Here is a 24826-nt window from a genome sequence, read left to right as displayed (position 1 = left end):
AAGGAGCAAACAAGGATGGAGGAAGTGAGCCCGGGCAGCTGGCTGAAGACAGGATCCCATTTTATTCCTTGCCCCAAGGCCTTCTAAACCCTTGTGTAACTGAGCATACCAGCAGCTGCATCGTATCAAAAGAGGTTCCAGAAATGATAACAGAGCACAACACTATAAAAAAAAAAATAATTCTTTATTTTGGTTAAAATATGTATATGTTCATAGAATATCTGTAATATTGTAAATTTGTAAATCCAAAGATTTATTTTTTGAAAAATCAACACTATTCTCTTCATAAGATATAACCATGACATATAATACAGCCCCGGATATAATAGGATTTTCCTTCAGTTTCTTTCCTTACAACTCATTGTTTACACAAAAAATCACTGACCACTTTTTGCCTGTACTTGTAGAGAAGCTTAGGCTTGTGAGCCCATCTCACATCTTTCTGGCATTTTGGTCTCTCCTCTATCCTTTTACCACCTGAGTTTCTGGTAGACCAGTACAAGCAAGGATTCAGTAATCCTTGGCCCATATACTTTGAACATTAGAGTTCCTGTACACAAATCTTACTCAACTGTCTGTAAGGTATGAATATAGGTCTCTTTTGGATCAGATGTTAACGGGGGATGAACTAATGCTGGGAGGAAGAGAGCTCTTCCTCAGCTAGCATCCATCCTGCACCCGTTATGGGAGTAGAAGCAGGGTGTGTGTTCGTGCGTGTGTGCATGTGGATCTGTGTGCATGTGCGTAGGTGCAAGTAGACCTGAGTCCCAACGGGCAGCATAGGGAAGAGGAGCAGATGCCATGGAACACCAAAGGTTCCTCTGGTTCTGCCCAGCTCTGGAGGGGGTTTGGAATGACAGAGGAGGGACATGGAGCACCACTTACTTCTCTCATACCCTTCTTAGGAATGGAGGGTGCATAACGCAAGGAGGAATATACCGAGCAAAAGAGAGGACCTGCACCTGTGTGAAAGCATGCCTGCGGTGCAGGAACCCAGGGGCCTTATTTGATTTGTATTTTAAGCTTGTCATTGGGGTGGCTTTATTTTACTTGGGGCCTGGCCAAATTTTTCACTTTTTCTCTCACTCTCCAGATAAAGGAGCTGAGAACTTCATTTTGATATGCCTTCAAAATATTTTTTTCTTCTTTTTGATAATACAGGTTAATCTAATTATACAGCAGACTTGTTGATAATGTAATTTGACTGTTCTGAGTATTGGGGATTCCTCTCCCAGCCCTGTCGAATTCGTGTGAGAGGTTTGTCTAGACAAGGAAATATCAACACAAATTTGACAACCAGTACAGCGCATGGAACGATGAGGGAGAGCATATAGGCACTTGGAAGATACCATCTGTACGATGATGGGCTCAGGAACCACTTTCCACCGTAAACCATCGTGTGTGCAGTGCACAAAATCAGTGTCAGATATCCCAGTTTGGACTAGGGGAGAGCAAAGGAAAGAAAAAAGAAAGAAGTGGAGGTTAAAACAATAAATTAAACCGGAACGACTGCAATTTACAGGACACAGTATGCTTTGTGGAATGTGCCAACTTTGGGACTAATTGGGGACTGCTGAAATGAAACTGTTTTATGTAATATAAAGGCTGTTATTGTTTTTTAATAAAGATTCATTCAAATGGATCTAGATGAAACACACTTCTTTAGTTCTTTTCTCCATCAGCAATCCGATAATTTTTGCTAGCTCAAATGTACTGCCTAGTGGTTGTCATATTTGTGAAAATGCAGACAAAATGCGGAAATTCAGTGGAAAGATCCAAGCTTTTTATATGCTGTAGTGCTAATCCATCCAGAACTACCATACTATGTAAGTTTTTGGCCTTGATGAAACATTTATTGATAGTAATTTCCCCTTCCCTCGCCTCCCCTCCCCTGCCAGCCCCGCTCCTGCAGAGGCACGGCAGCTTGCACCAAGCTTCCTCTGAATGGGGGCTGAGATTATAGTTTTACCAAGGGCAGCCTGTTTATAGGCACAGCAGTTTTTAGAGTCTGCAGAAACTGCAGATTCTTTTTAGATGCTTGGCATGGAGAGGATCTGTGTTATAAATTCATTGTGTGGACCCATTTTAACTGAATTATCTTGTGAACCAACACAATTAGCCCAATAAATGGCTAAAATATTTTGTGACTTAGTGTAATTGTGGAATTTGATAATTCCGCAATGTCAGCTTTCTGTTTGTCATTTAGGAGCTCACGTCTTCCCAATTTTCTCTTGTTAATGCAGTAAACCCAGCTGTACCATAAGCAGCCATCAGAGCAGTTGTGTATTTTTACAGGTGAGCTGTATAGCCGTGTAGATATTTTTTTTTTCACTGGGTGATGGTGGATAGTGCACACATCACATTTGGAGGTACTAATGGAGGAAAGTCCTAAGTCTTTAGTAAACCTGCCTGTGGTCATAGTTTATAAGGGAAGAAGGTGTTTTAGAATGCCTTTTTCTTACCTGTACAAATCGAAATTCTCGCCAGTTGACATTGTTGCTGACTGAAGGCAAGGAAGTTATTCCCAGCAGAACAAATAAAAAAAATCCTAAAATCCCCAAAGCCAAGTAAGAGTCACTAAGCCAGGCATTAGTGTTGTTGAGGGGTTCTGTTTTATTGTTCAGTACCTGAAGAAAAGAAGACCAGGTATATCTTAGTGATAGCAGTTTTAGGATCAATATGCAGAAGAAATATCCTTTAAGGCAACTGGGAGATAAATGTTATACATTAACTCTCTGAAAATCATCAGAGATTTACTTTGAATGCCCACTCAAAAAGCAGAAGAGGCATTACATTACTTATAGGTTCCATGTACCTATAATTGTGCGTGTTGTACGCTGCTGTAGGCCTACCATTGAGGACAGATATGTGATCCTTTGTTGTTAAATAAGGTTAGAAAGTCAAAATGTTTGCCATTTCTAAAGTTGAAATATGTGCCATTCTTAAAGGTATATGGAGAGATAGGGAAATATGTTTCTGTAAATTACTCTTAATGTTTACATTTTCCCTGCTTATTTTATTAAATATGTAGACTATCTAGGAGGAAGTCTGAGGCCAGAAATCTCCTCAAATCAACATAATAGCAAACTTTGGATATACCAATGGTTAAAAGGAACACAGAAACTAGTAAAATAACCCTATTGTAAAGAACTTTAGACTATCCACATGAATTTCTGAAGCTCAAGATAGAAGGTAGTATTTGTAACAGGGCCAGAAGAAAGGAAGACATAGAGCAGGGAACAAAACTTACCTGGGAGACGATTTGACTGCTGATTCTCCATCTTACAAAGGAACGAATTGGGATGACAAGAGTGAACAAAACATGCAGAGACGCAAATGCTAAGGCTACTAGTCCAAGTTGTTTCCTACACAGCATCCATTTGTCCAGCCAGTCGGGGAAACGGCGGTATTTGGTACCTCTGTATAACTGAATAATTGCAGCAAGTACACCAGGGAGATAAACCAAGGCAAGAAGGATGAGTGCCAATATAGGGCAGATCCGATTTGGAATGGAAATTGCAATAAAAAATGAAAAGTCTTTGTTTTCATAAACATAAGGGTATATTATATCACGAATCAAACAGTAGAAGAAGAAGAATGCAACTAGGCCAAGGGACAAAAGGATGGGAAACTTCCACATTGGAAAGAGCTGCAGAGGGTAATTTTCTATTTCCTGAGCAGCCAAGAGGGATCCCTGATCTAATGGAGTGAGACCCAGTGCACGAACAATATCCATCACCATTTGTTTAGCTTCCATGTCATCTCCACAGACAAACACCTGCAGCCAAAAACAAACAGAAGTTTTATTTAGACAGACTTTTGTGACATCCTCTACTGCTGTCCTGCCTGGATATGGATGATGAGCACAGCCTTCCTAGGCTACTTGTTGGCTTCCCTGCTGGCCTTAATTTCTATAGGCAAAAAGTAGCCTATAGGTACTTTCTTGGCCAACAGGTCCAAGAACTAAGAATAGGAATCTCTTCTTTGGAGAAGGAGATTGTTTCAAGTGGCAAAATTTTGATTCTGAAAGGAACAGTGTATAATACACTGAGTACAAGTCTTTGCCTGGAAGACTTGATATACTCTTCTGAAGACCTGCAAGGAGTTTGTAAGATTTTGTAGGAGTAAATAGGAGCAAAATTTTCAATTGCTGCTAAAGTGGTCTGTAAGGATTCCAGGGAACTGGGGACAGAGATCTTTAAAACATGATTGCCCTATCACAAAAGTAAATATTATTTCTTTCCAAGTCTAATAAAATAGTGCAGAAACTGTCTTTTCTGTGAGTATGCAAGACAATACTCCTTTTGGAACTGGGAGAAAGGGGGCAATTTCTGCTCTCGTTGATATGTTGAAGGCTTGTAGAGTCTAGGCTTGGAGGTCCTTAGGTTTAGCCTAATCCATTTATCTGGCAGCAGAAAGCAAAGCTAGCAATGGTTTGAGTAGCTGGCGGAAACTGTATGTTGTACAAAAGCATTATCCTTCAGAGTGGCAGAAAACAGAGTAGTAATAAATGATTTGTCTTCAAGTAAGCTGCTGTGTTGCTTCGTATGACCAGCTCTGTGCTCACTGGCCTGTGGTTAAGGAGCTGGTTAAAGTGGTTTGCACACTCTTGTTGTGATAAACTTCTGTGGCGATGGATTCTGATTTAGAAAACTATTAATTTGTTCACCTTCCAGCTCACCTCTGTTGCCCATACTCATTCTATTAGCCCATCACATCCCTTGCCTCCATTTTTTTTTCTCTCTTCATTTTATTCTTGTTTTGATATATTCCTCCTATCTCCTTTCTGTTTAACTTTACGTTCCTGGTGAACAACTGATGAAGCCTTCATTTCCTCCTGATTTGCTGTCTCTCTCTTTCTAGCTCTGCCATCTTTCTTTCCTTGCTTCTCCAATGTGTCCAAACACCTTACCGAGTTTGGAGGCAAGCTATCGCTATTCCTTGTCATGCCATATTACAAACCAATAGTAAATTTTAGCTCACATTTAATTTGAAACGGACAATTATAGTGAAAATTCCCTCTCAACCCTGTCTGATTTGTATGTCCCATGTATGCTTTGTTTAGCTGTCAAGAAACCATTCGATATATAATTCTATGACGTAGGAAACCCCCTTGCTCAGTCTTACCTGACGGCTTGCATCCAATGTGCCCGACTGCAAGGCCCAGGCTGACACGGTATTAAATGCTTTCACAACCTTAGCGCCGGGCACCAGCTGAGCGAGGTACTCTGCGTTGGATTCAGGATACTGGTTGAGTTTTAAGTTGTTGCTTATGTCCACCAAGACTTTTCCATGGAGAATTTCTGCTAGTGATGTAAGAAAGTTGTAGTGTTCCCTCTGGATTGCTATAATGATGATGGTAGCTTTCTGTGCTGCCTCTGCGTGGCTCAACACCTCTGCATCCTTGGGAATCAGATTGGATGCCTGCGTGCTCCGGCTTCCAAACACGACGGGGTAGCCAGACTGAATCATTTTATGGCCCAGAGCTCTTCCAAAATCTCCAGTTCCAAATATACACACTGTCTCCCTTTTGTTAGAAGTGGTAGGAGCCAAAGCCATTATGTTGGAAGAATTTTTATTCATCTGTTAAAAAAAAAAAAATTAATAGAAACAAGCTGAGCAAAACATCAGTCTCTTGAAAATGAAAGGTTAGCATCCATTCTGGCTATGCAAAATAAATATCTGAGAGTTTTCTTGCCTTTTAATATGCTTCCTGCACACTCTTCTGAGTACAAACTCTCAGAAGATTTCTGCACAGTTTTTAAAAAACATTTCTGGATATTCACCTCTCCATCTCATACGGCATGTTTTTTTCCATCCATTTTATGGATTTTAACATTCAGCTGAATTGTTGCAGTTTTCCTCTCTCAAAGGGAAAGCAGGAGGAAAGGACAGAGCACAGAGAGAAAGGGTTGCACACATCTCAAAGTAATTTCTGCTTACTTGTGCTATAGAAAAACACTGAAGAGACGTGTGTTTCTAATCAGATTAGAATCTGGAAGGTCTTTCGTAAAATACTTGAAGAAGAGATTTTATAAAAGGTAGCTACAAATCTATCTGTTCTCAGTATTTCCTTAATATGACTAGTCAGTGCCGGTTTGTTTTATTATTGTTCTTCAATTTCCTGAAGAATGTCCTGTGAAACATTTGGACAGTGGAATTGGAATATTTCATGTTGAACATTTATTTCTGATATTTATATATTACTCATAATAAAATTCTCTTTGAGGTTTTTATCTATCCTCCTTTATCACTGCACCTGGAAGCTTCAAAGTCTTTAATGTATTATCCATGCCATAGCAGTACCTACGCTCTGTACTTGCAGAGTGAGACCCACGATACAAATACAGAATCAAAAGGGTCTGCTCCAAAGGTCTTGCAGTAGGTCCACAAGCTGTTGTCCTCACTCTACAAAAGGTGAACTCAGACCAGAAAACCTAAGGCTCTAAGGAAGACCTCCAACAGGAGATCTTGAGAGACCCCTCTCTTGGACTGGCCAGTAATTTAGTACGTAGAGCGGCCATTTAACATGCAGGAGCCCTGATTCAAGTCTTTCACTGTATCATAGGTAACTGTCTTAATTAAATCTGTGGGAATAACTGATTTGCCAATTTGCAGGAAAGAAATGCATGGAATGGTTAGCTAGACCCAAACCAATTGCTTTGCTACTGCTATTTATTAACCCTTTGTCTACACTGTTCTGTGAAGCACCCTTCAGAACGAAACTATGCCATTTAAAAATACTGAGACGATAACTCTTCATTTTCTTTTATATTTTCTCTAGCCAGAACAGTTTTTGCTTTTTAAAACCCTGGCATGATTTTAAATTGTTTGACCCAAAACTTGCATTCGTTTGGTGAATAAGATGATCAAGCCTGAACTTCCCCACTACCCTGCTGTGACCTAGAGTTAAGGGCCGTGAGTCAGGGATGCACACATCTTTTTGGCCTGTGCTGTAGGGTGTAAGCTTCACTATCAAGACAGGCAGAGAAATGCTTATTCTGCAAATTGTGTGTGAAGATTTTGGCTTTAACTAGCTCTGTATGTAGCTAGCTAGCCCTCAGTTAGCATCAGTGCCTGCTCATCATCGTTCTTACAATGAGCTGTGGGAGCCCTGGGATTTAGAGAGCTGCCAAGGGAGTTTGCTTCTGGTCATTTGGGGAAGGCATCGATTCAGGCAGAGAAGGGCCTTGGATCTGTGTGCTCATGGGCTGTGTGGCTCATGCAGGTCCCACGGGAGGCTTTGCAGGGTGTTAAGCTCCACTCTCCCAGAGCTGCAGTCCCAGCTACCCAGCTGGACTCTGTGTACTTCGTCAGGTAACACACTGAGCATGAAAATAGATCCTCAAAGGGATCCATCTGAATGTCTCTTGCATATTTGTGTGCTCTGACACATGCATACAAATGCAAAGTCCTTTGACATATTTAAAAATAGTTCTCTGAGGGCTTTATTAATGTCCCATGAGGCTCTAATGTGACTAAAGCTATAAAATTCCTTTTTGGGGATAGTCTGTATTTCAAAAAGAGGAGAAGAGTTGCATATGTAATATTAATAAATGGTCCAACTCAGTACCTAATAAGACTCAACTTTTCTTTCTTAATTTTTCCTTTTAACAAAGTAGGCTCCTATCTAAAATGAAAAATAAAACTGATTTGTAACACATGATCGTCCAGTTGAAAACTTCTGTATTTACCCTCACGAAACCACTAAGTTCTTGCTGAGTCAACTATGCAAACCATTCTCCTCTCCAAAGTAAGACTGGAAAAAACCAAAACTCAACTGAATGTTGTCAGGTAATATATTTAGTAGATCCATTAAAGATATGTTTTGTTTGAGCTAATAAAAGAAATGGATTCACCAGCAAGAAGTAATTCTATAAAGTACTTCTGTTGTTCACTAATACTGAACATCTCATTTGCTAGTGAACACGGAACTCCTCTTGCCAGAAAAGAGACAAAAGAGGGAGATGAAAAGAAAAATGAATGCAAGGAACATTCTTTTTTTCAAAATACAGTTTCTTGGAGCACTATCTAAGATGTAAAGGGACTTGCACAAGGCAGGGAATATTATTCCATAGAAAGCTGAAGAGCATTAATGCTGCCTTTAATACTGGTGGTCTAATTTATCTTAATACCATTTTTAACAAGGGAGACAATTTGCTTGAATAAAGTAAGCAGAATTTACCTTTTCTTTTTAAGAATTACTTAATAGGAATGCCCATAGCTGTTATGATGGTACACTTTATATATCAGAAATAAAATGGTCACCAATGAATTTCTTAACAAATTAAGTATATTCCAAATCTGGTATTAATTTAATAGTGCATCTGCTACTTCTGAAAATCACATGTAAGACAAGGCAATTTTGCTTTTAAATCCCAGACCTTCTGGACCATGCCTCCTTCTAACACAGAGGGAAATTAAATACATTTTTTTCCACTGAATTTTTTTTTCCTTCCTTCCTTCCTTCCTTCCTTCCTTCCTTCCTTCCTTCCTTCCTTCCTTCCTTCCTTCCTTCCTTCCTTCCTTCCTTCCTTCCTTCCTTCCTTCCTTCCTTCCTTCCTTCCTTCCAACATGCCTTTGTGCCGGCTGGCTGTTGTTGAACTAAAAGAAGGTTGTGGGCTTTGCAGTGGAGGTTAATTCAGGCGGTAGGTTATGGACACATAGACGGTGCATAGATAAATTCCGTGTGTATTTGCACAAAACGCAGCCTCTGATGGCAACTGGCTGGGTGTAAAGTCAAAGCAAGGAAAATGCGTCCATGACAGCGATAGCTGCAATGATGTGAGAAGATATTCACTTGCTATAGGACAAGGTGGTTTATGTCATACAGCAGCGTGAAGGATGCGAAGCAGAAGTACATCACAAGGACTGCAGGGCCAGTCTGGTGTCTGGGAGCTGAGCCTGAAGGCTGACACTGGGGTGTCAGGAAGCAGCCGATGGCAATGGGGATCTGCTCTGTGCCCATGGCTTATGCTGAGCGCTCTCAAAGTGCCAGGGGAAAGTGGAAATACCAGCAAACAAACATGCGGTAATCATTGTCTGTTATTTTATATATGTAGCTATATATTATCTGAGAAAAAGCCATAGAGATTTGTGTCCATACATAATATTTTTGCTTATATCCATCTCTCTAATATTAAAGCACTAGTGATGCCTTTTATTACTTGAAAGATAATCCATGTAAGCTTCTGTAATGATTAACTGTGCCCTTTCTTCTGCATTGTTGCTCTATTCTTATACAACGAATGATCCTATTTTAAGGAAAATGGTGGTAATCTCTGAGATTATAACCTCTTGCCCACTAATGATAAAAGGAGGCACTGAAAGAAAAAAAATATGGTAACTGCAAAACTGTTGTTTTTAGCCACCGCATAAACACTAGGGGAACCGAATGAAGGTACAATGTAATTACGCATAAATACTTTGGTTATGTAGGAATTTGAATGAAGACAGGCATGTGGCCTTGCACATGGGAAAAAGGAGGGATTTCCTAGCAGAAGCACTGCCGCAGATGAAGTACAGTGCCACAAGTGGGAAGGCAGAGATGGGACTGAGATGTAGACTGGGATGAATAATGGAAAGATCAGAAAGATGTAATGTGAAATGGCAGATGGGAGATCAGTGGAATGATTCAGAAGGTAGAAAGACAAGATGAAAGGAGTAGGAAAGAGTCATTTGACTATTTACATTTAAAAAAGAAGCAAACCAAATAACTCTGGTAGTGATCTCAAGAGATTATCTAGTCCTTTCCCTCCCTAAGGCAGGATGAATTCTGTTTAAACCAAGTCTGACAGATGCTTGTCTAACCTGTTTGTAAAACCTTCCTGTGCTGTGGATCCTGAAGCCTTCCTCACTGCTTTCTCAGCCATACTATTAGGCAGATTTTCCTATGTCTAATCTATATCACCTCCTTCACAGTAGACGCAGGTGTCAATTTATCCCCTTCTCTTTGCTGCAGTCTTTGTTGGATGTGAAAGCCGTTACCATTTCACCCTTTTCTTGTCTAGATAAAATAATCCCAGATCTTTCCATGCAACTCATGCTTCTGAGAGTGGTGATCTTTCTCATGGCTGTCTTCTGATCTTTCTAGGCTAAACTGCCCCCACTGTTAATTAAAAGTATGGTGCTAAACCTGTATGCAGTACTCTTGCTGAGATCTTACAGATAGAAAAGGATTGCTTCACTTGCCTCATAGACAACACATCATCCTGCTGTCACATTTGTCTTATTCACAACACAGCTGATTCATAGTCAGCTTGTGATGCATTAAGGCTATGAGTACTTCAACAAGTAGAGTGTGGCAACAGGAACCCAGATGTGGAGTGAAACAGTTGGTGCTGAGCACATGATGTTCACACTGTCCGTGTGTCAGAGATTTCCACCTTGGAATAACTTTGGTCTAGTACCGCAGCCTGCTGAGTGCCCATTAGCAGCTGCAGTCCATTGGGCTGCACCTAAAGCATGTCTTCTGTCTCAGCTTTTGTGGAAAGGAATCTAGTTTCATATGCTGCAAGACCTCTGTGTGGTGTAAAGCAAAGCTTGATAAGTGGTGATCTGCTTCAACATCTGGTCAGAACTGAAATACTAATGTAAATCCATCCAGTTTCACCCGGTCCTTTAATTGGACTGCTCCCACACCAATTGCTCCATCCTTGATTTCTGTAGTCTTTTCTGACTCAGAGCTGTATTGTGCACTTGTCCTTGTTGAATAGCACCATATTTTTTCAAACTGTAGCTTCAATTTGTCAAGATCATTTTGATTTCTAAGCCTGTCCTCCAACATGCTTGCAGTCCTTTTCAACTTTGTCAGATTGTCAGCTTTAATAAGCATAGTGTCTATCCTGGCATCTATGCCATTTGATGAAATTCTGGAACAGGACTTTTGCCAGGAGAGACCCCTGTATATCTGCAGTAAATGTAGTCTTCCATTTTGACAATGATTAACTGAGAGACTGAAAATGCTTGTTCACTAGTTCTGCAGAACCTTACCTTATATTAGTTTAAAATAGGCTGCATTTTCCTAGTAGGCTTTTGAAAATCTTCTCTAACATTAACCACTATAAAAACTTCATTCATGTCAAGTTGTATAGCCTCTGTGATTCACAAGACCTGTTAGCCTGTTATAGGAGGAAATGAGGTTGATTTGGGATGATTTCTTCTTGATTAATCCATGTGCCTATAACCCATTTCTTTCTTATCTTCTATTTGCTTCCTCTATTTGTTTGAGAATTGTACTTAAATGGATTGGGCCATAATTCTGCACCTCGTCTTTCTTCTTACTTCTAAAGATAGCTGTTAGTCTTGCCTTTCCAGTCTTTCAAAACTTTACCTCTTCCGCACAGTTCTTAAAAGATAGTTATTAATGGCTGTGGAAATGCTTCAGTTATCCCCTGAACAATGTGAGGTGAATTCCATCAGCCTCACTGATCTCAGGTCATTTAACTCACCTAAGGATGGCCTAATCTGTTTCTTCTGTCATCTAGCCTGAATTTTCAGCTCTTTGCTACTGGTGTAAACCCTTTTATCACGGTTGACCCTTTTAGTGAAGAAAGAGCAAAACAGACATTACAGAGTTGGCTTTCTTGGAGGCATTAGTCAATAGCTTTCTCACACTTGAGTGGTGGATCAATCCTCTGCTTGATTTTACTTTAACAGTCTATGTTTTTACAGGAAACTTCTTGTTATTCTAGATGTACCTTAGTAATTACATTTCTTTTTGTGCCGTTGCTTTTCAAATCTTATCAACATATTAGTACTATTCTTCTGTGCTTGCCCATAGATTTTGATTTCTGTATGCGTTTTGAGTTTGAAGTTTCTGAAGAACTCACAGCTCCAGCCACGTGGCTATCTTACTGCTGTCCTTCCTCTGTGTTGCAAACTTTACGTCTCTGCTTTTAACGTAGTTTCTTTAAGCAGTTGTGAAATCTTCTGACCTCATTTTCCTCTCAAATTGTACTTCTCATGGAATGTGATCCTCCCACCTTCAGAACTAAGTATAATCTGCTTATTATTCTGTTAGATGGACAAGTCCATTTTTGAGCACTTGACCTCATCTGGTGGCCTGTGGTGGCTCCCAGCCGTGACAAAAACTCTCTGTATTTTGCCCTCTATCATTTTCCAAAACCTTCTACTAGGTCTGTGTTCTTTTATCTTTTGATTCAGTGCAAAAGATTAGAAGATGAAGCAGGATATAAGGACTATGAGAAGATAAATGGCCAAAGCATTGCCAGGAGTTTGATCCACAGCCATGTAAAAGAAAGGTTTATAAGTAGAATAAGAAGAGAGTTAATGGCCAGTACAGCGGTGACCCAGGTAGGTTATGGTGTTGTCTACTCTAGGAACTAGTCTCAAGATTTGCAACACTGATCCATTTATCATTTTTTTTTTTCTTTCTAAGCTCATTGTAAAAGTCATAATCCCAAAGGTAGTCATAAAGTTTATATGCAGAACAAATATTATGGGAGCATAACTTTAAAAAGTGAAGTATCAAAGGTCCTCTTTCTATGTAAACTAAATATTTTTACTGCTATTTCCCTGTAAATAACAGCAGGGACTCTGTTACACTATGCAAATAATAAACAGTGCTGGGCAGGAGAATGGCCTCTCTGGAGCACCTTGCTGGTTGTTCTAATGTGACATTCTAGAGGCAAATAAAGGTCCTGACATAATACCTCTGGCTGATGATACAGCATGCTGGGGGTAGATTCATCTCTGCGAATTAAAATACAGTTATACATGAGTCATGACAACAGTATTGACTGCATATTCCAGTGATTGAGGTACTAGAATACTGGTATGAACAGTCTGTTTTCTAGGTTCACCTTTCTAAAAGAAGCTTGTTTCTCCAGATTTCAAAAGAGTTATTTTTCTATAATGATGGGGAGACACTTAGAATGACACTTTGGAGCTTATTAAATTTAGTCCACTGCACAACTGATCTCTAATAGTACGCTGCTGCATGAAGAAGTTAATCCTTCGCTCCAGTTCACTAACCTTTGGTGTTTAACTCTGCTTGTACAGTAGTGAAACCAGGACATCTGGGACAAGTGGTTTGGGTTCACACTATGCCCTCCTGTAGACCTCATTTTAAGCTGGTGACATGACTTCTTACATTTCACCTTAACTCTGCTGCTGTTTTAACACAGAGGATTTCTCTCTCTCTCTCTCTCTCTGTTTTCTTTTTTCCCAAATCTCTCATTGTCATTACAGCAAGGATCAGCTGAACTTTCTCACACAGCATCCACATAAGGACATAAGAGTCCTCAAACCTCTGCTAAAGATCTTCTTCAGCCACAGCTCTGTATCTCCCTGGTCAGGAAACACCTGAAAACATTCAGTTCCTTACAGGGATTCAATAACTTGTTTACATATTTTGAACCACACAGGCAGGGCTGAGCACGTTGCAACTCATTTCACCAACAGAGATTCAGAGTGCTTCTCTTGCAAAACACTTTGAAACCAGATTCTCACCACCACTACGGAGAGGAAGCCCAGCATGCCATCGGACTTAATGTGATTACACGTCTTAATCCTGCTGGGCAACTGTGAGCTAATCTTGAGTTGGCATTTATGACTGAACTGGTGAAAATAAGCCCTTTGGAAGTGTCTGGTGTACTGCAGACCTTCCTCATACCTCCTTGAACAGACTAAACAGGTTCTATCAGGTTTGCTTCCTTGACGCCTCTGTGTAACCTCAGCCTTCCCTACCTGATAAACATACATCCATCTCAAAAACAGGTGGGCTGCACGGTGCTTTGACACCATGATGTGGCAAGTACTCATGCTGGTGGCAATGAAGAACAGTGCCTACAATCAACAGTGTCAAAAGCAGTGGAAGTGGCTGGTTTTTGATTGGTTGTTTTTGGTTTTGTTTTTACACCAAGTCTCTTTTTTGCATTGTTTCCTTCAAATCCCTGTATACCTGTGGATGGGCACGGTGAACTTCAACCAAATAAGTAAGTGAGTACATACTTTTGTATGGAATTATACTTTTTGGTTGGTAATTTTTAGTTTCCCATGCTGTCAATTTCTCCAAAGCTAAACAATTTCTTTCAGGAATAGAGTTAATTCTCATTATTGTCTTAGCTGCTTATTGTATGTACTGTCAGGTAGAAGTCATCCCCAACTGTTTGTTTTTTGGGGTGTTTTTTTTTGTAAATGAAAGTCTTGCTTTGTCTTGTCATCTATGATCAAAAGGTGTATATTAGACAATAGTACCCTAGTACACTAAAATTACATATAGTAGAAAAAGAGAGTGATTAATACTTCATTTCTTGCATAGTAGTAGTACTGCAGCTTTGGAAGTATCTTTATGAAGTAAAGCTACACATGCATAATATTCAGCAATTCTGATATAGCTTGGAAAACAGGTGAAATGGCATTTCAAAAGTCTCCTTGGAAAGACATGTACACTACTCTGAGGGAATGTCATTTACTTAAAATTTCATTTTGCCATTTCCACAGAGAGAGAAAGAATGCACTCTATAACAAATACTGTTTCTTCTAAGCTGACAGTTGTTGAACCAAATCTGCCCTAAATTATAAACTGCATTTTCTGTTGCTTGATACACCTAACACTGAAAGGCATGTGGCTAAACTACTCTCCCATGATTAATCCAGTACTTTTAAACACATAAAGAAAATAGCAGAATAACTCCTAACAAATGTATTACAACAAATTATTCATGAATTTTCTTTCAAGCAAATGAATATCTGCTGTTCTTCTCAGCCAAATATCCTGGGCCTCAAGTTTTGAAAAAGCTGATAAAAAATAATTGTTTGAGACAATAAATCCTCCTACAGAGGACATTGCATTTCCCACATCTTCACTTTTTATCAGGAGAACACTAAAGCTGCCTGGAGGCTCTTCAAACAGATGAAGTATAGGCCTAAATAGATGTGCTTAATGTTGTCTAAATCATAGCAAAGTACTGAGAGAACTGGAAATCTCACCACCTCCAACTGCTCCCATAAACACATAAGACCCAGCTATAACTTGAGTAATTTCCTCAGTCTTTTCAGGGCTGTTGTACTGTTCTGAGCTGTGTAGGTATTAAGCTTTAATCCAGCATAGTCAACTGCAAGGAAAATGAAAATATTTCATAAAACACCTGAAGGCGAGCAAGGGTGAGAAGGAAAGACAGACCTGCCTACAGTGCAGGGAACACTGGATTTACCCCGGTTGGCCCAGGAGATGTCCTGAGACCTTAAAAGACATGTTTTCAGATCCACCACGCATGGAGAAGCGCCTCCTGGGTTCCTGCTGAGTCCTCCCCTCACTGTGAAGCTATTCTTCTGAGCATCTTTTATCTGCCATTTAGAGACATTAACAAATAGCTCTGTCTCACAGAGAACTAACACTAGAAATAATGAAGGCTGGCTTCCTAGGGGTTTGTGTTTCTAGGCTGATTACAAGCACTGATTGAAGCTGTTTCCAATCACAGGAGATGGCTCCTATAACATTTCTTCTCATGGATTTTTAGGTCTTTTAAATGTATACAGTCACAGTATAGTATTTCATTTATAAGGACTCTTCTGTGGGGTTTTCAGCTGCCTTTTTTCATGCAACATAAGGAAAATAGAGCCCTCTGTCCTCCTGGTATATTTATTTGAAATCATCACTAAAAAAATGATTGAGGAACACACACACACATACAGACACTCACATACCTCTCTGCATGATCAGAGAAATCTCACTTCCTACAGAAATCAAACTAAAATAATGGACACCCTAAAATTCATGATGTACACACACCCGCATGCATGTCTGTACCACCAAAAGAGAAGGAACCAAGTGCGAAACAGCTGTTCGGTTGTGGCCCTGTGTCATTGTGGTCTGTCGAAAGGCACAGGGGATGAGGCAGGGGATGTTATTTGGGATGCTTTTACCGACAGTCCATCAGTAGGATACACCCAGACTGGAATTAGCTGGCACTGCACCAGCAACCAAACAAACCCAGACCTTCAGAGCGCTAAAAATGTAAGAGTTCAAGCCACGGATTTATTATGAGCTCTAGGAGTGCATGATAAGCCTGATTCTCTTCCCATTTACACTAATGGAATTGTTGATTTTCAGTTAACTTGCTTTTGGCCAGGTTGGCACAAGCAGGAAGAAGATGAAGCCCAGTTCCTTCATAACACCTGTGATAAAATCAAAGGCAAGGTGGCTGCTGCGGCACAGTGACTATGTTCTTGGCTGTCTTACACTCTTAGAAATCTGAGGTGTGGGAGGGAGACTATAGTGAAAGATTTAAGAAAAAGGAACACGAATATGAAGTTTTCTTGCCAAAACAAATATATGTGGATTTGCAACATGTCTGGAATGGGGCCAAGCAGATTCTACAGAAAATTCATTAATCTGTGTTCTTTCTTACTGAAATGCTGTTATAAAAAACTGTTTAAAGACATGCGATTTAACAGTGGATAACTTTATCAGCTCCCTTATTCACTTAATGTAAAGTACATTAAATGTATTTACTTGCTCCTTTTGGTTTCCTTCCTTTCTTTTGCATGGACTTGAACATTTTTCTCTCCTACTTGACTGCAATCAAGTGGTATCTGAAGAGACATGCCTGCCTTCAGGACTAAATGAACACTGATATTTTCAGAAATAAAGAAATTATGTTCTTCACAAAAAATAAAAAGACAGTTTTAAATGCTGTTGCATTTTTCAGCAAGGAAAAATTCTTATCTGGCAATCTTTAAAAAACTAGTTCTTTCTCAAGATGGAAGAAATTCACTTTGTTACTGATCCAATGATTTCAGGAGTCTTTAAGCAACAACCTTAAGCTACAGGCTTTGAAAATTAACTGCTGAGAAGCCTGAATTTAAAAACATGCAATAATAATAATAATAATAATAATAATAATAATAATAATAATAATAATAAACAACCAGAGGTGAGATTCGTCAAAAATTTGCAGAACTTTTGGTGGCACCATCCTATACTGAGAAATGGAAAGATCTAGTTTGGTTTTTTTTTCTGACCAAAGCTCCCTTTGAGTTCAGATCAGGTTTTGCAGATGCCTGAGCTGCTGCTGGTAATTCCCTGGCTTGGCAAGTGGGGATGAGCGTGCGCAGCGCTCGGACATAACCTCAGCTCCTTGCCCAGGCGTTGGTGCAAATGAAAGTCCTCTGCCAGGGTACTGCCTGTCCGCTGCTGCTCTTGGAGCACAGCATCGCCACCGAATTGATGGCAGCGCAGTGCAGGGCAGCCAGCATTATCCTGTGCCACAGTCCGCTGCACGGGGGCATAGGAAACCTTACACAGGAACTCTGACCAATCTGCTGCCTGAACCCTGTCATGCAGAGGCTGCCACCTTCGGAGAGAAGTCACCCTGGTTTCTGTCTTCCTCTTGCTCCTGGGTCTCAGTCAAGGTCACTGGGTATCTCTTGTTCCTATCCCTGTGAAATACGCGGGGGTCAAGGCAGAAGTTATGCTCTTGGTTCTGCGCGTCAAGACAATGCAATATGCAAGAAAGGAGCGCACCAGGCCCTATCCGTGCAATTAGAGTGAAGGAAAAGGTGGATATTTGGGACATGATGTGGAGCAGAGACAAATGAAAATCTTATGTGTTCTTACTAGACTTTGCTGAAGGGGAAAGATGATGGAACAAAGAGGTCACTTATGGGTACAAAAAGGCTTCACTTTGCAAACAGATAATAAGGAAAAACAAAGAGCAGTCTGGAGGAAGTAACTTATTTTTATGCTGATAGGGAATTTGTCTCAAAATCCTTCAATCTTAATTTTTAAAATGACATATTTAAAGAAATAATTGCTTAAGTAAATTTTTCAGTGTGTGTCACCAATCAAAATAGTAACTGTTGTTCATTTCTCTTAAAAAGTCCCAGCTACCACTTCTGGTAGGTGCTCTAGGTTGCTAATCCAGAAGTTTGAATTCAATTTCCAATCCAGATTTTTAAGAAAAAAAAAAAAAATCTTCTTTTAGATCTACATAGGGAAGTATTGACTTTCTCTGCTTGTGTAGATCTTCCACTAATTTTAGAAGCAAAAGATTTTTGATCTGCTGGGTGATTTTCAGGGTGGTTTTTTTTCCCCCTAAATATATGTGCAGTCACTTCTGAGATCCACAAAAAAAGCCTGACCCTAACACTGCCAGAACTGCTTAGTCCTGGAAGTCACTGAGGTCTACTCCATATAATTTGGGTGGAAGTGAGTTGAATGTGTGCCAGGAGGTACAAAACAAAGTGTCATGCTGCTTTTGTAATACAAAATGAGGAACTGGGTTTTCTGAATAAACCCATTGTCTTTATTGCATTACCATTTTATACTATTACAATTATTGTGTAATTACCCAGTTGTGAGTATTCATGTCTTTTTACGTATTTCCTGCTCTCACAGCATGGGATGACCCCAGAGAAATCCTTTGTCAAACATTCCTGTGCTCTAATGATGCCAGAAAGTGTTTTGCTCTTTGGCAATCAACCTCTCCACTAAATTTTTTAGCACTTAAGGCTTGTTTATCTAGGGGCCTACAGAAACTTGCTCACATAGCTGGTATCACTAATGGATTGGTGACAGGCAGCAGTAGAACACTTTGATCCCAGTCCTCAGGTGCTGTAACTTGTCTGAGGTGGATGGCTGAGCCATTTCTACCATTGATCAAGCAGTTTGTAGCAGATTATTATAATTAAGCACCTTTGAAGTGCTAGTTATATGAAGCTCTGGTGCAGTTCAAGTTGTGGAATTCAAATGAGATTATTAATATTCTTGGTTTTATGGGATATCATGCTGTTTATGGAAATGGTTTTTCTGCAAATTCAGGTTTGTCCTGGTGAGGCTGCTCCACTTGGGAAAAACACGTGGAAAGAAATCACTCAGAGCTGAGAACCTGTCCTCACTCCTGATTTAATCTGAACCTCATGTTTTCCAAAGTGAGCCATGGGATCCGCATCTCCCAGTGGAAGTTTAGATCTAGCCCTGTCGCTGAAACAGGGCGATCTGCAACGCTTTGCCAGCGCGACACACAAAGCAGCTCGGCTGAGCATGAGAAGAGCGGTCCTGGGCCGGGCAGCCCGAGCCTGTGCCTCCAGCACATTGCCACCACCAAAGTTAGAGCATTCCTCCGGTAATCTGACCAGGAGAGGGTCATCTCAATAGTTTAGTAAAGTAAAAAAAAAACCAGCTTGAAGCCACCTTTGCAATTGTGTCTCCAGGGCTGTACTCAGTAGTCACTATGAGCTTGGGAGGCAGCTTTGTCAGTCCTCTAATTAATGCTTTTGCTGGCAGCTATTCCCGCTCCTCCTCCGTTTCCAAGAAGCACAGATATAACCAGCGCTTGCCCAAGCTGCCACCCGCTGCCCGCCGAGCCCTGCCGCAGCACCCTGCCCAAACCGCGACAGCAGTGAGGAGAGCTCGCGTCGGCAGCCCAGAAAATGCTCCACGAGGACATTTGGGAGTGAACTCATTTCTCATAGCCCCGTCTATGACATCAAGTAAGTGAATTTGCTGACTATTTTATTGGCCATGCTCTCACTGAGGGGAATAAATGTTGGAGAAACTTTGAAAAAGAAGAGAGTGTGTGGCTCTAAGCAGTGATGTCAAAAGAGGAAAAAACACCCCAATTTTTTCTTTTAGAGAATGTAAGGCCAAAAAAGAAACATTTGAATTGCAATAAGCATCTGTAAAGTGACATTCAAATACCTGTCCCTATCTTTTCTTCCCCAAAAAAAAGCTTTGAAAAAACAAAGTCAACGTACATTAAAATCTATGTAGAATAAAAATGAAGTCAAAATGCTAACATCTATAAAATGTTCTGCAGAAAAGAAAATTTTTAAAATGTTGCAGTTACACTCTGCTAGCACTATAACTAAGAACAGAATGGGAGAAATGGTTGGCTCAATTCTTGAAGTTACCAAATAAACAGGTTTTAATAAAAATAGACTGGGAGGCAGTGAGGGAGGCCTTAAAATATGCAGATTTTAACTACCCTCCCTGAAAGCCTCAGCTGCTGTCTGTATTTTTGAAGGACTGGATTTGTAGGGAGAAAAAGGTGGTTCTGAGCACGTAACGCCCATGCTAGGCACATGCTGGGGTTTTTACTTTGGACTAGCTCTGTCTGGTCCTGTGAGCTTAATTGCCGTTAGCGATGGGATTGTTTTGTTCCACCCAAAAGCAGCCAAGACTGTATGTCCCCAGCCTGCTCTGCGATGTGAAACACGGCATGGTACGTGGCTGAGGGCAGCAGGCACAGTTCCCAAGTGAGTTGCTACTCTGAAATAAAACACTAATGTAGGCAACACACTTTGTTAATAATTTCTCAACACGAAGTAGACCCCTTATTCCGTTATCTTTTCTGCCTGTAATTAAGAGAAGTCATTTAAAAATGTGCCATCTGCCCAAAATATGAGAAGTGCTTAATATATTTGTATAAAAAAATTCCAATATGGAGGAAGAAAGCACAGGGATGCTTGATTTCTCAGTGACTATTGGAATATTTTGGTATGTAGTTACAGTACTACTTCATTCTAGTCTAAATCATTGCTATTAACAAATCTAGGACCTTCAGGAAGGCCATATCTAAAAAAGAATTTATATCTTCCACTAATTGCATCATTTAATAAAGTCTCAATAGTCTTGAAAAAATTGGCCTATAGTCTGAGTGACAGTTTGTGTTTGCAGATTTAGAGGGGATATGAAATTTTCCTATATCAAAGCTGAAGAGCAGTTCTGACAGCTGCAAATATTCTCTGAATTAATAACATGGAGCTGGTATAAGACAATATTTAAGAAAAATCCATTTCTTTCTGCAGCATTGAAGCCCATGCTTATAAAATATTAAACAGGATTAAAATTGGTATGCTGCTTGAATGGGAAAGGAAAACATGAAATCCACATATGAATCCAGAAGTGAAAAGAATCGTTAGTTCCAATTGTTATTAGTGAGAACTTATGATTTGGGGTAAACCATACACCCTTGGAGTACCTGCACTTGCTACTAAAATTCAGACCACAATTTTGGCTCTGGCTTGGGAAAGAAAATCTGCTTTCTAGCTTCATCATTTAAAATCCACTGACCAATCCTTATTTGCAGAAACTTTCTCCATTTCTTTAACTATAGCAAACACCTCTGGAAGATTAAATAAGCTTGTTATCTTCTATGTAAACTCTCTGAATACCAACTGACTAATCCAAAGTTCTAGTTTGTCCTAACTTTACAGATACAAATCCTTCCCTATGTCTCAGTGCTTCCTTACAGCAGCTCTTAGTGACTAACAGGTTGTATAATGTCAACACAAAACCAGGACACGTGCCCTGGCTTGTATACTTGTGTCTAGCAGGGAGAAAGGCAGGGTAAAATTATATCAGAAGACTTAAAAATTGAAGTTCAAGCCCACCTAAACTTCTCAGGTTGACAGTTTAGCCATTCTGTTCCCACCTGCAGAAGTGAGAGAAACCTGCGGCTTGTCTGTGTAAAACTCACCTGTGCACTCAACCTTCTCCAGTCCCCCTAAGGCAAGCCAGCGCTTTCCCAGCCGGTGAGATGCTGTTTGCGATGGAGCAAGAGAGACCCCAGGAGTCGCAGAGAGGTCCTATTGCCCGCAGCAGAGTGCAGAAACCCTGACAGCCTTGCTGGCATTTATCTAGTGGAAGCCAGGGCGACCGTAGAGGGGAGGGCGAGATGAGGGGATGTTGCAAGCCTTGTCTGTCAGTGTGGGTTGAAAGAACTTCCCGTCAAAGTCTCAGGGAAAGTCCCAGCCCTTGTATTTACAGCTGAGGTGAAGCTGTGGTTGTTTCTGTCATGCTGCCACTGACTTGCCCCTTGGCTATCAGCCAGAGCTAAGGTTTGGCTGCGTTCCCCCACTCTTGGAAGACTAACCTGAGAAATGCAGAAGCCAAGAATGTTGTAGAAGTACAACACCAACTATTTGCCTGGAAGGAGAGCTGCTTTTTCTGTGTCATGGCTCTCCTGTGCCATTCCAGCTGTGGGTAGGGACAGCAAGAATGTCATATCGGGATGAAAGGAATTTGGCATGGGGATGGTTGAAAGTACCTGATCTCTGAGATTCTCTAGATATTCTTGACTGCTACAGCGATCCTGTGGACCCAGAGCCTGCGATCAATATGTATTGAGAAAAGAGTCTTTAAGGGATAAGCCTCTGGGAGGATGTAAAGCTCTTAATGTTACACATCTGTTTGGAATGGGACATAATTCAAAACAGATGCCTTGAGCATCATGAGATCACTGGACTGGATCATAGTCCAGATAGGAGAGAGGGACTAAAAGAGTCCCACTAGCACTGAGATTTTATAAGAAGTTTGGAAAACAGATTGAAGGGGATTTAAATAATATTGCACTCTAGATCTGCAAGCAATGACTGGCAGTAAAGAGGAAGAAAGTAAAAAAAAATAATTTTGATATCGGTTTGTTTTTGGAAAACTTACTGGAAACTAACTAGGAAAACACACTAAGAAGGAAAAGGCACAGAGAACATGAAACATAGAAGTAATCTTTAAAAAAAAGGAAGGACAAGAAGAAGTTTCATTCAGAACAATCTGACTGCACTAGGGCTGAAGAGCTTGAGTTCTAGAGAACAGATCAGATGCTTGAGATTTAGGACAGGAACAGCCTGTGTCACCTGTGCTCTGTGACAAAGAGGACAAGCCAGTGTGATGCCTGAACCACTGGAAAAGATCCAGGAACAGAAAAAGGTGATATCACTTTGGAAGGGCTTGCAAGACCCAGCAAGGCATGCATGGCATGGGAAAGCGAATGACCCGGCTTAGAATTTCTTACAGGACCAAAAGGCACCAAGTCGGTGGAGATGTCTGGGGTTAAACAGCATAGTATTCATTTTCAGCTGACCCATCAACTAGCATGCTGCCAAAACCAGTGTTATTACACTTAGATTAAAACCTACAGGGAGTGGAAGGGAAAACAATTGACTTGCAGAGCTTAACATCACAAGGCTAACCCTACAGATGATATAAGATGATATATGAGAAATAACTGTACAAATTCATTATAGATGGAAAAAAAGGGCAAGTGCTGTGCCCTTCAGAGCATCAAGGTGATTTAAGCATTTAGAACCTGTGTAAGAACATGAGAGAAAAAAGCTGGAGAAAGAATTTGAAGGCATTTCCCAGTGAATCAATACCTCATGAATATTAAATAATGTAGGAAAGGGTTAAATTATCCAACAATTCTCACACCTGTGTGAGCCCTTCATATTGTAAGGCCACGGTTTAAGAAGGAGCTGGGTACACGAGTTGCTCTGGGATGACTGGAGGAACTGACAGAGTAGTTCTTGTAGTTATAGAAAAGATGGATGAAACCCCTTGTTTGTCCATAGATAGACCTGAAGGACTAAAACAGGTCTGTTACACTACTAGGGGAAGATACAGACAGTGACAAATCACTCTCTGTCCTTAGTACATCACAGGGCTCCTGGCGGGTGGTCATATTAGGAAAAAGAAAAGAGCAGGTTTTCTGAGCCTCCATAAAACCTTTGTGAGCTGCGCTGTTTTCTCAGATGCCTATTTAGGCTGCGTTTGGCACCTGAGGAAAAACGTGATAAATTTTTCATGCCTTTCAGGTTAGTAAGATTTATACAGATGACATTTACATCTGATGAAAAACACTGGCTCGGAGCAGCCGTGGAAAGAAGCTGTGCTTCTGGGCTGAAGCTGGGCAAATGACACTGTAAATGCCATGTAACACAAATAGTAACATACTTGAAGAAACGTTAGCACAAACCCCAAGTATATCACCAGAAAATATTCAGCAATTTGTGTTCTCCGACAATATTTGGGTGCTGACTTGTAAAGAGAAATGTGTACCTAATGTACACATTTCTTGGAGTCCTGTCCTGATGATCTTGGACAGAATTATTGAAAAAATTGAGAAATAGAAGGAATAAATTTCAGACCTGAGAGTAAATCTTCTGTGGAGGGTTTTGGGGCATATGTTGATGATGTAGTCATTTTAAACAGTGTGGAAAAAACAAAGGATCATAGTAGTTTATGAGTTAACAAAACTTAGGCATACTCAGAGGAAAAAAAAAAAAAGATGATTTAACTTTAGTCATTGAAATAAACAAACCCATACATTTTTATTTACTGAAGGCCAGTGTTATTTGAAACTGATTATAAAACATAAGGAATTACCAAACAGACCCTGGCCAATGGTTATTTTTCATTATTTTTCAGTTACGGAGTGTGACTTGCAGCTTCAATATAACCTTGAAATTGCAAGCAGCATTTCCAGAGCATTTGACAATGGAACCAAATCCAGAGAGATATTTGTACATCACTCTTATTGCAACAATAGTTACTGAGGCCGAGATGCTTCAGAAAACAATTTGTATCATGAATGCAAGATTAAATTTAGCCTGAAAACACGAGAGTGGTGAACTTGACTACAGCAAAAGATCTTCCAAAGCATACATGCGGATAATTTCAGGATTCAAATGTAGAAGAAAAAGGCCAGGGATATCTTGTACGTGAGTCTCAGCTGCAAAATTGTGTTTAGAAAGAGAATAAGGTGTATTCTATGTAGTGTGGGCATGGTGAAGGCTGTATCTAGTGAAAGAGTTTACAGAAAAACAGGAAAAAACCTGAATCATGAGAGAATGTGCTTATTTGCGCTTCCTGTGTGTTTGTGTTCCAAAACATTATTCTCCTTTTCCTGAGATAGTCTTACTATCTATTACTATTTGCCCCTGACAAGAAGACTCCAGAAGACTGTAGCGTGTGTCAAATTATTTGTTGTCCTGACCATACTTGACAATAGACCACTGTTCAGCAAACACAAGCTTAAGTAGGGTATTACACTTTTAGAGAGGTTTTGTCTAGTACCTCTTG

General features: G+C 40.3%; 1 protein-coding gene across 1 annotated transcript; it reads right to left on the bottom strand.

Annotated features, from left to right (window-relative positions):
* Positions 1-165: 165 nt before the first annotated feature.
* On the bottom strand, positions 166-21576 carry STEAP4 (STEAP4 metalloreductase). The gene is made up of 5 exons (XM_075747150.1): positions 21447-21576; positions 5128-5583; positions 3251-3778; positions 2463-2627; positions 166-1441 (listed from the first exon to the last, which is right to left on the bottom strand). The coding sequence occupies exons 2-5, from the start codon at positions 5581-5583 to the stop codon at positions 1172-1174; spliced, it is 1419 nt and encodes a 472-aa protein (XP_075603265.1). The 5' UTR covers positions 21447-21576; the 3' UTR covers positions 166-1171.
* Positions 21577-24826: the final 3250 nt, after the last annotated feature.

This window comes from Balearica regulorum, chromosome 2 (assembly GCF_011004875.1).
Source record: "Balearica regulorum gibbericeps isolate bBalReg1 chromosome 2, bBalReg1.pri, whole genome shotgun sequence".
NCBI lineage: Eukaryota > Metazoa > Chordata > Aves > Gruiformes > Gruidae > Balearica > Balearica regulorum.
Note: the sequence above shows the minus strand (reverse complement) of the source record. Positions and strands in the feature narration are given on the sequence as shown.

Bases quoted from the DNA above. Each gene is read 5' to 3' on its own strand.
- STEAP4 (XM_075747150.1), bottom strand. From the start codon at position 5,583: ATGAATAAAAATTCTTCCAACATAATGGCTTTGGCTCCTACCACTTCT. The intron at 2,628-3,250 runs GTAAGTTTTGTT...TCTTTTCTTCAG, and splicing joins GCAGTCAAATCGTCTCCCAG to GTACTGAACAATAAAACAGA. The intron at 1,442-2,462 runs GTAAGAAAAAGG...GCTCTCCCCTAG, and splicing joins GAGAATTTCGATTTGTACAG to TCCAAACTGGGATATCTGAC.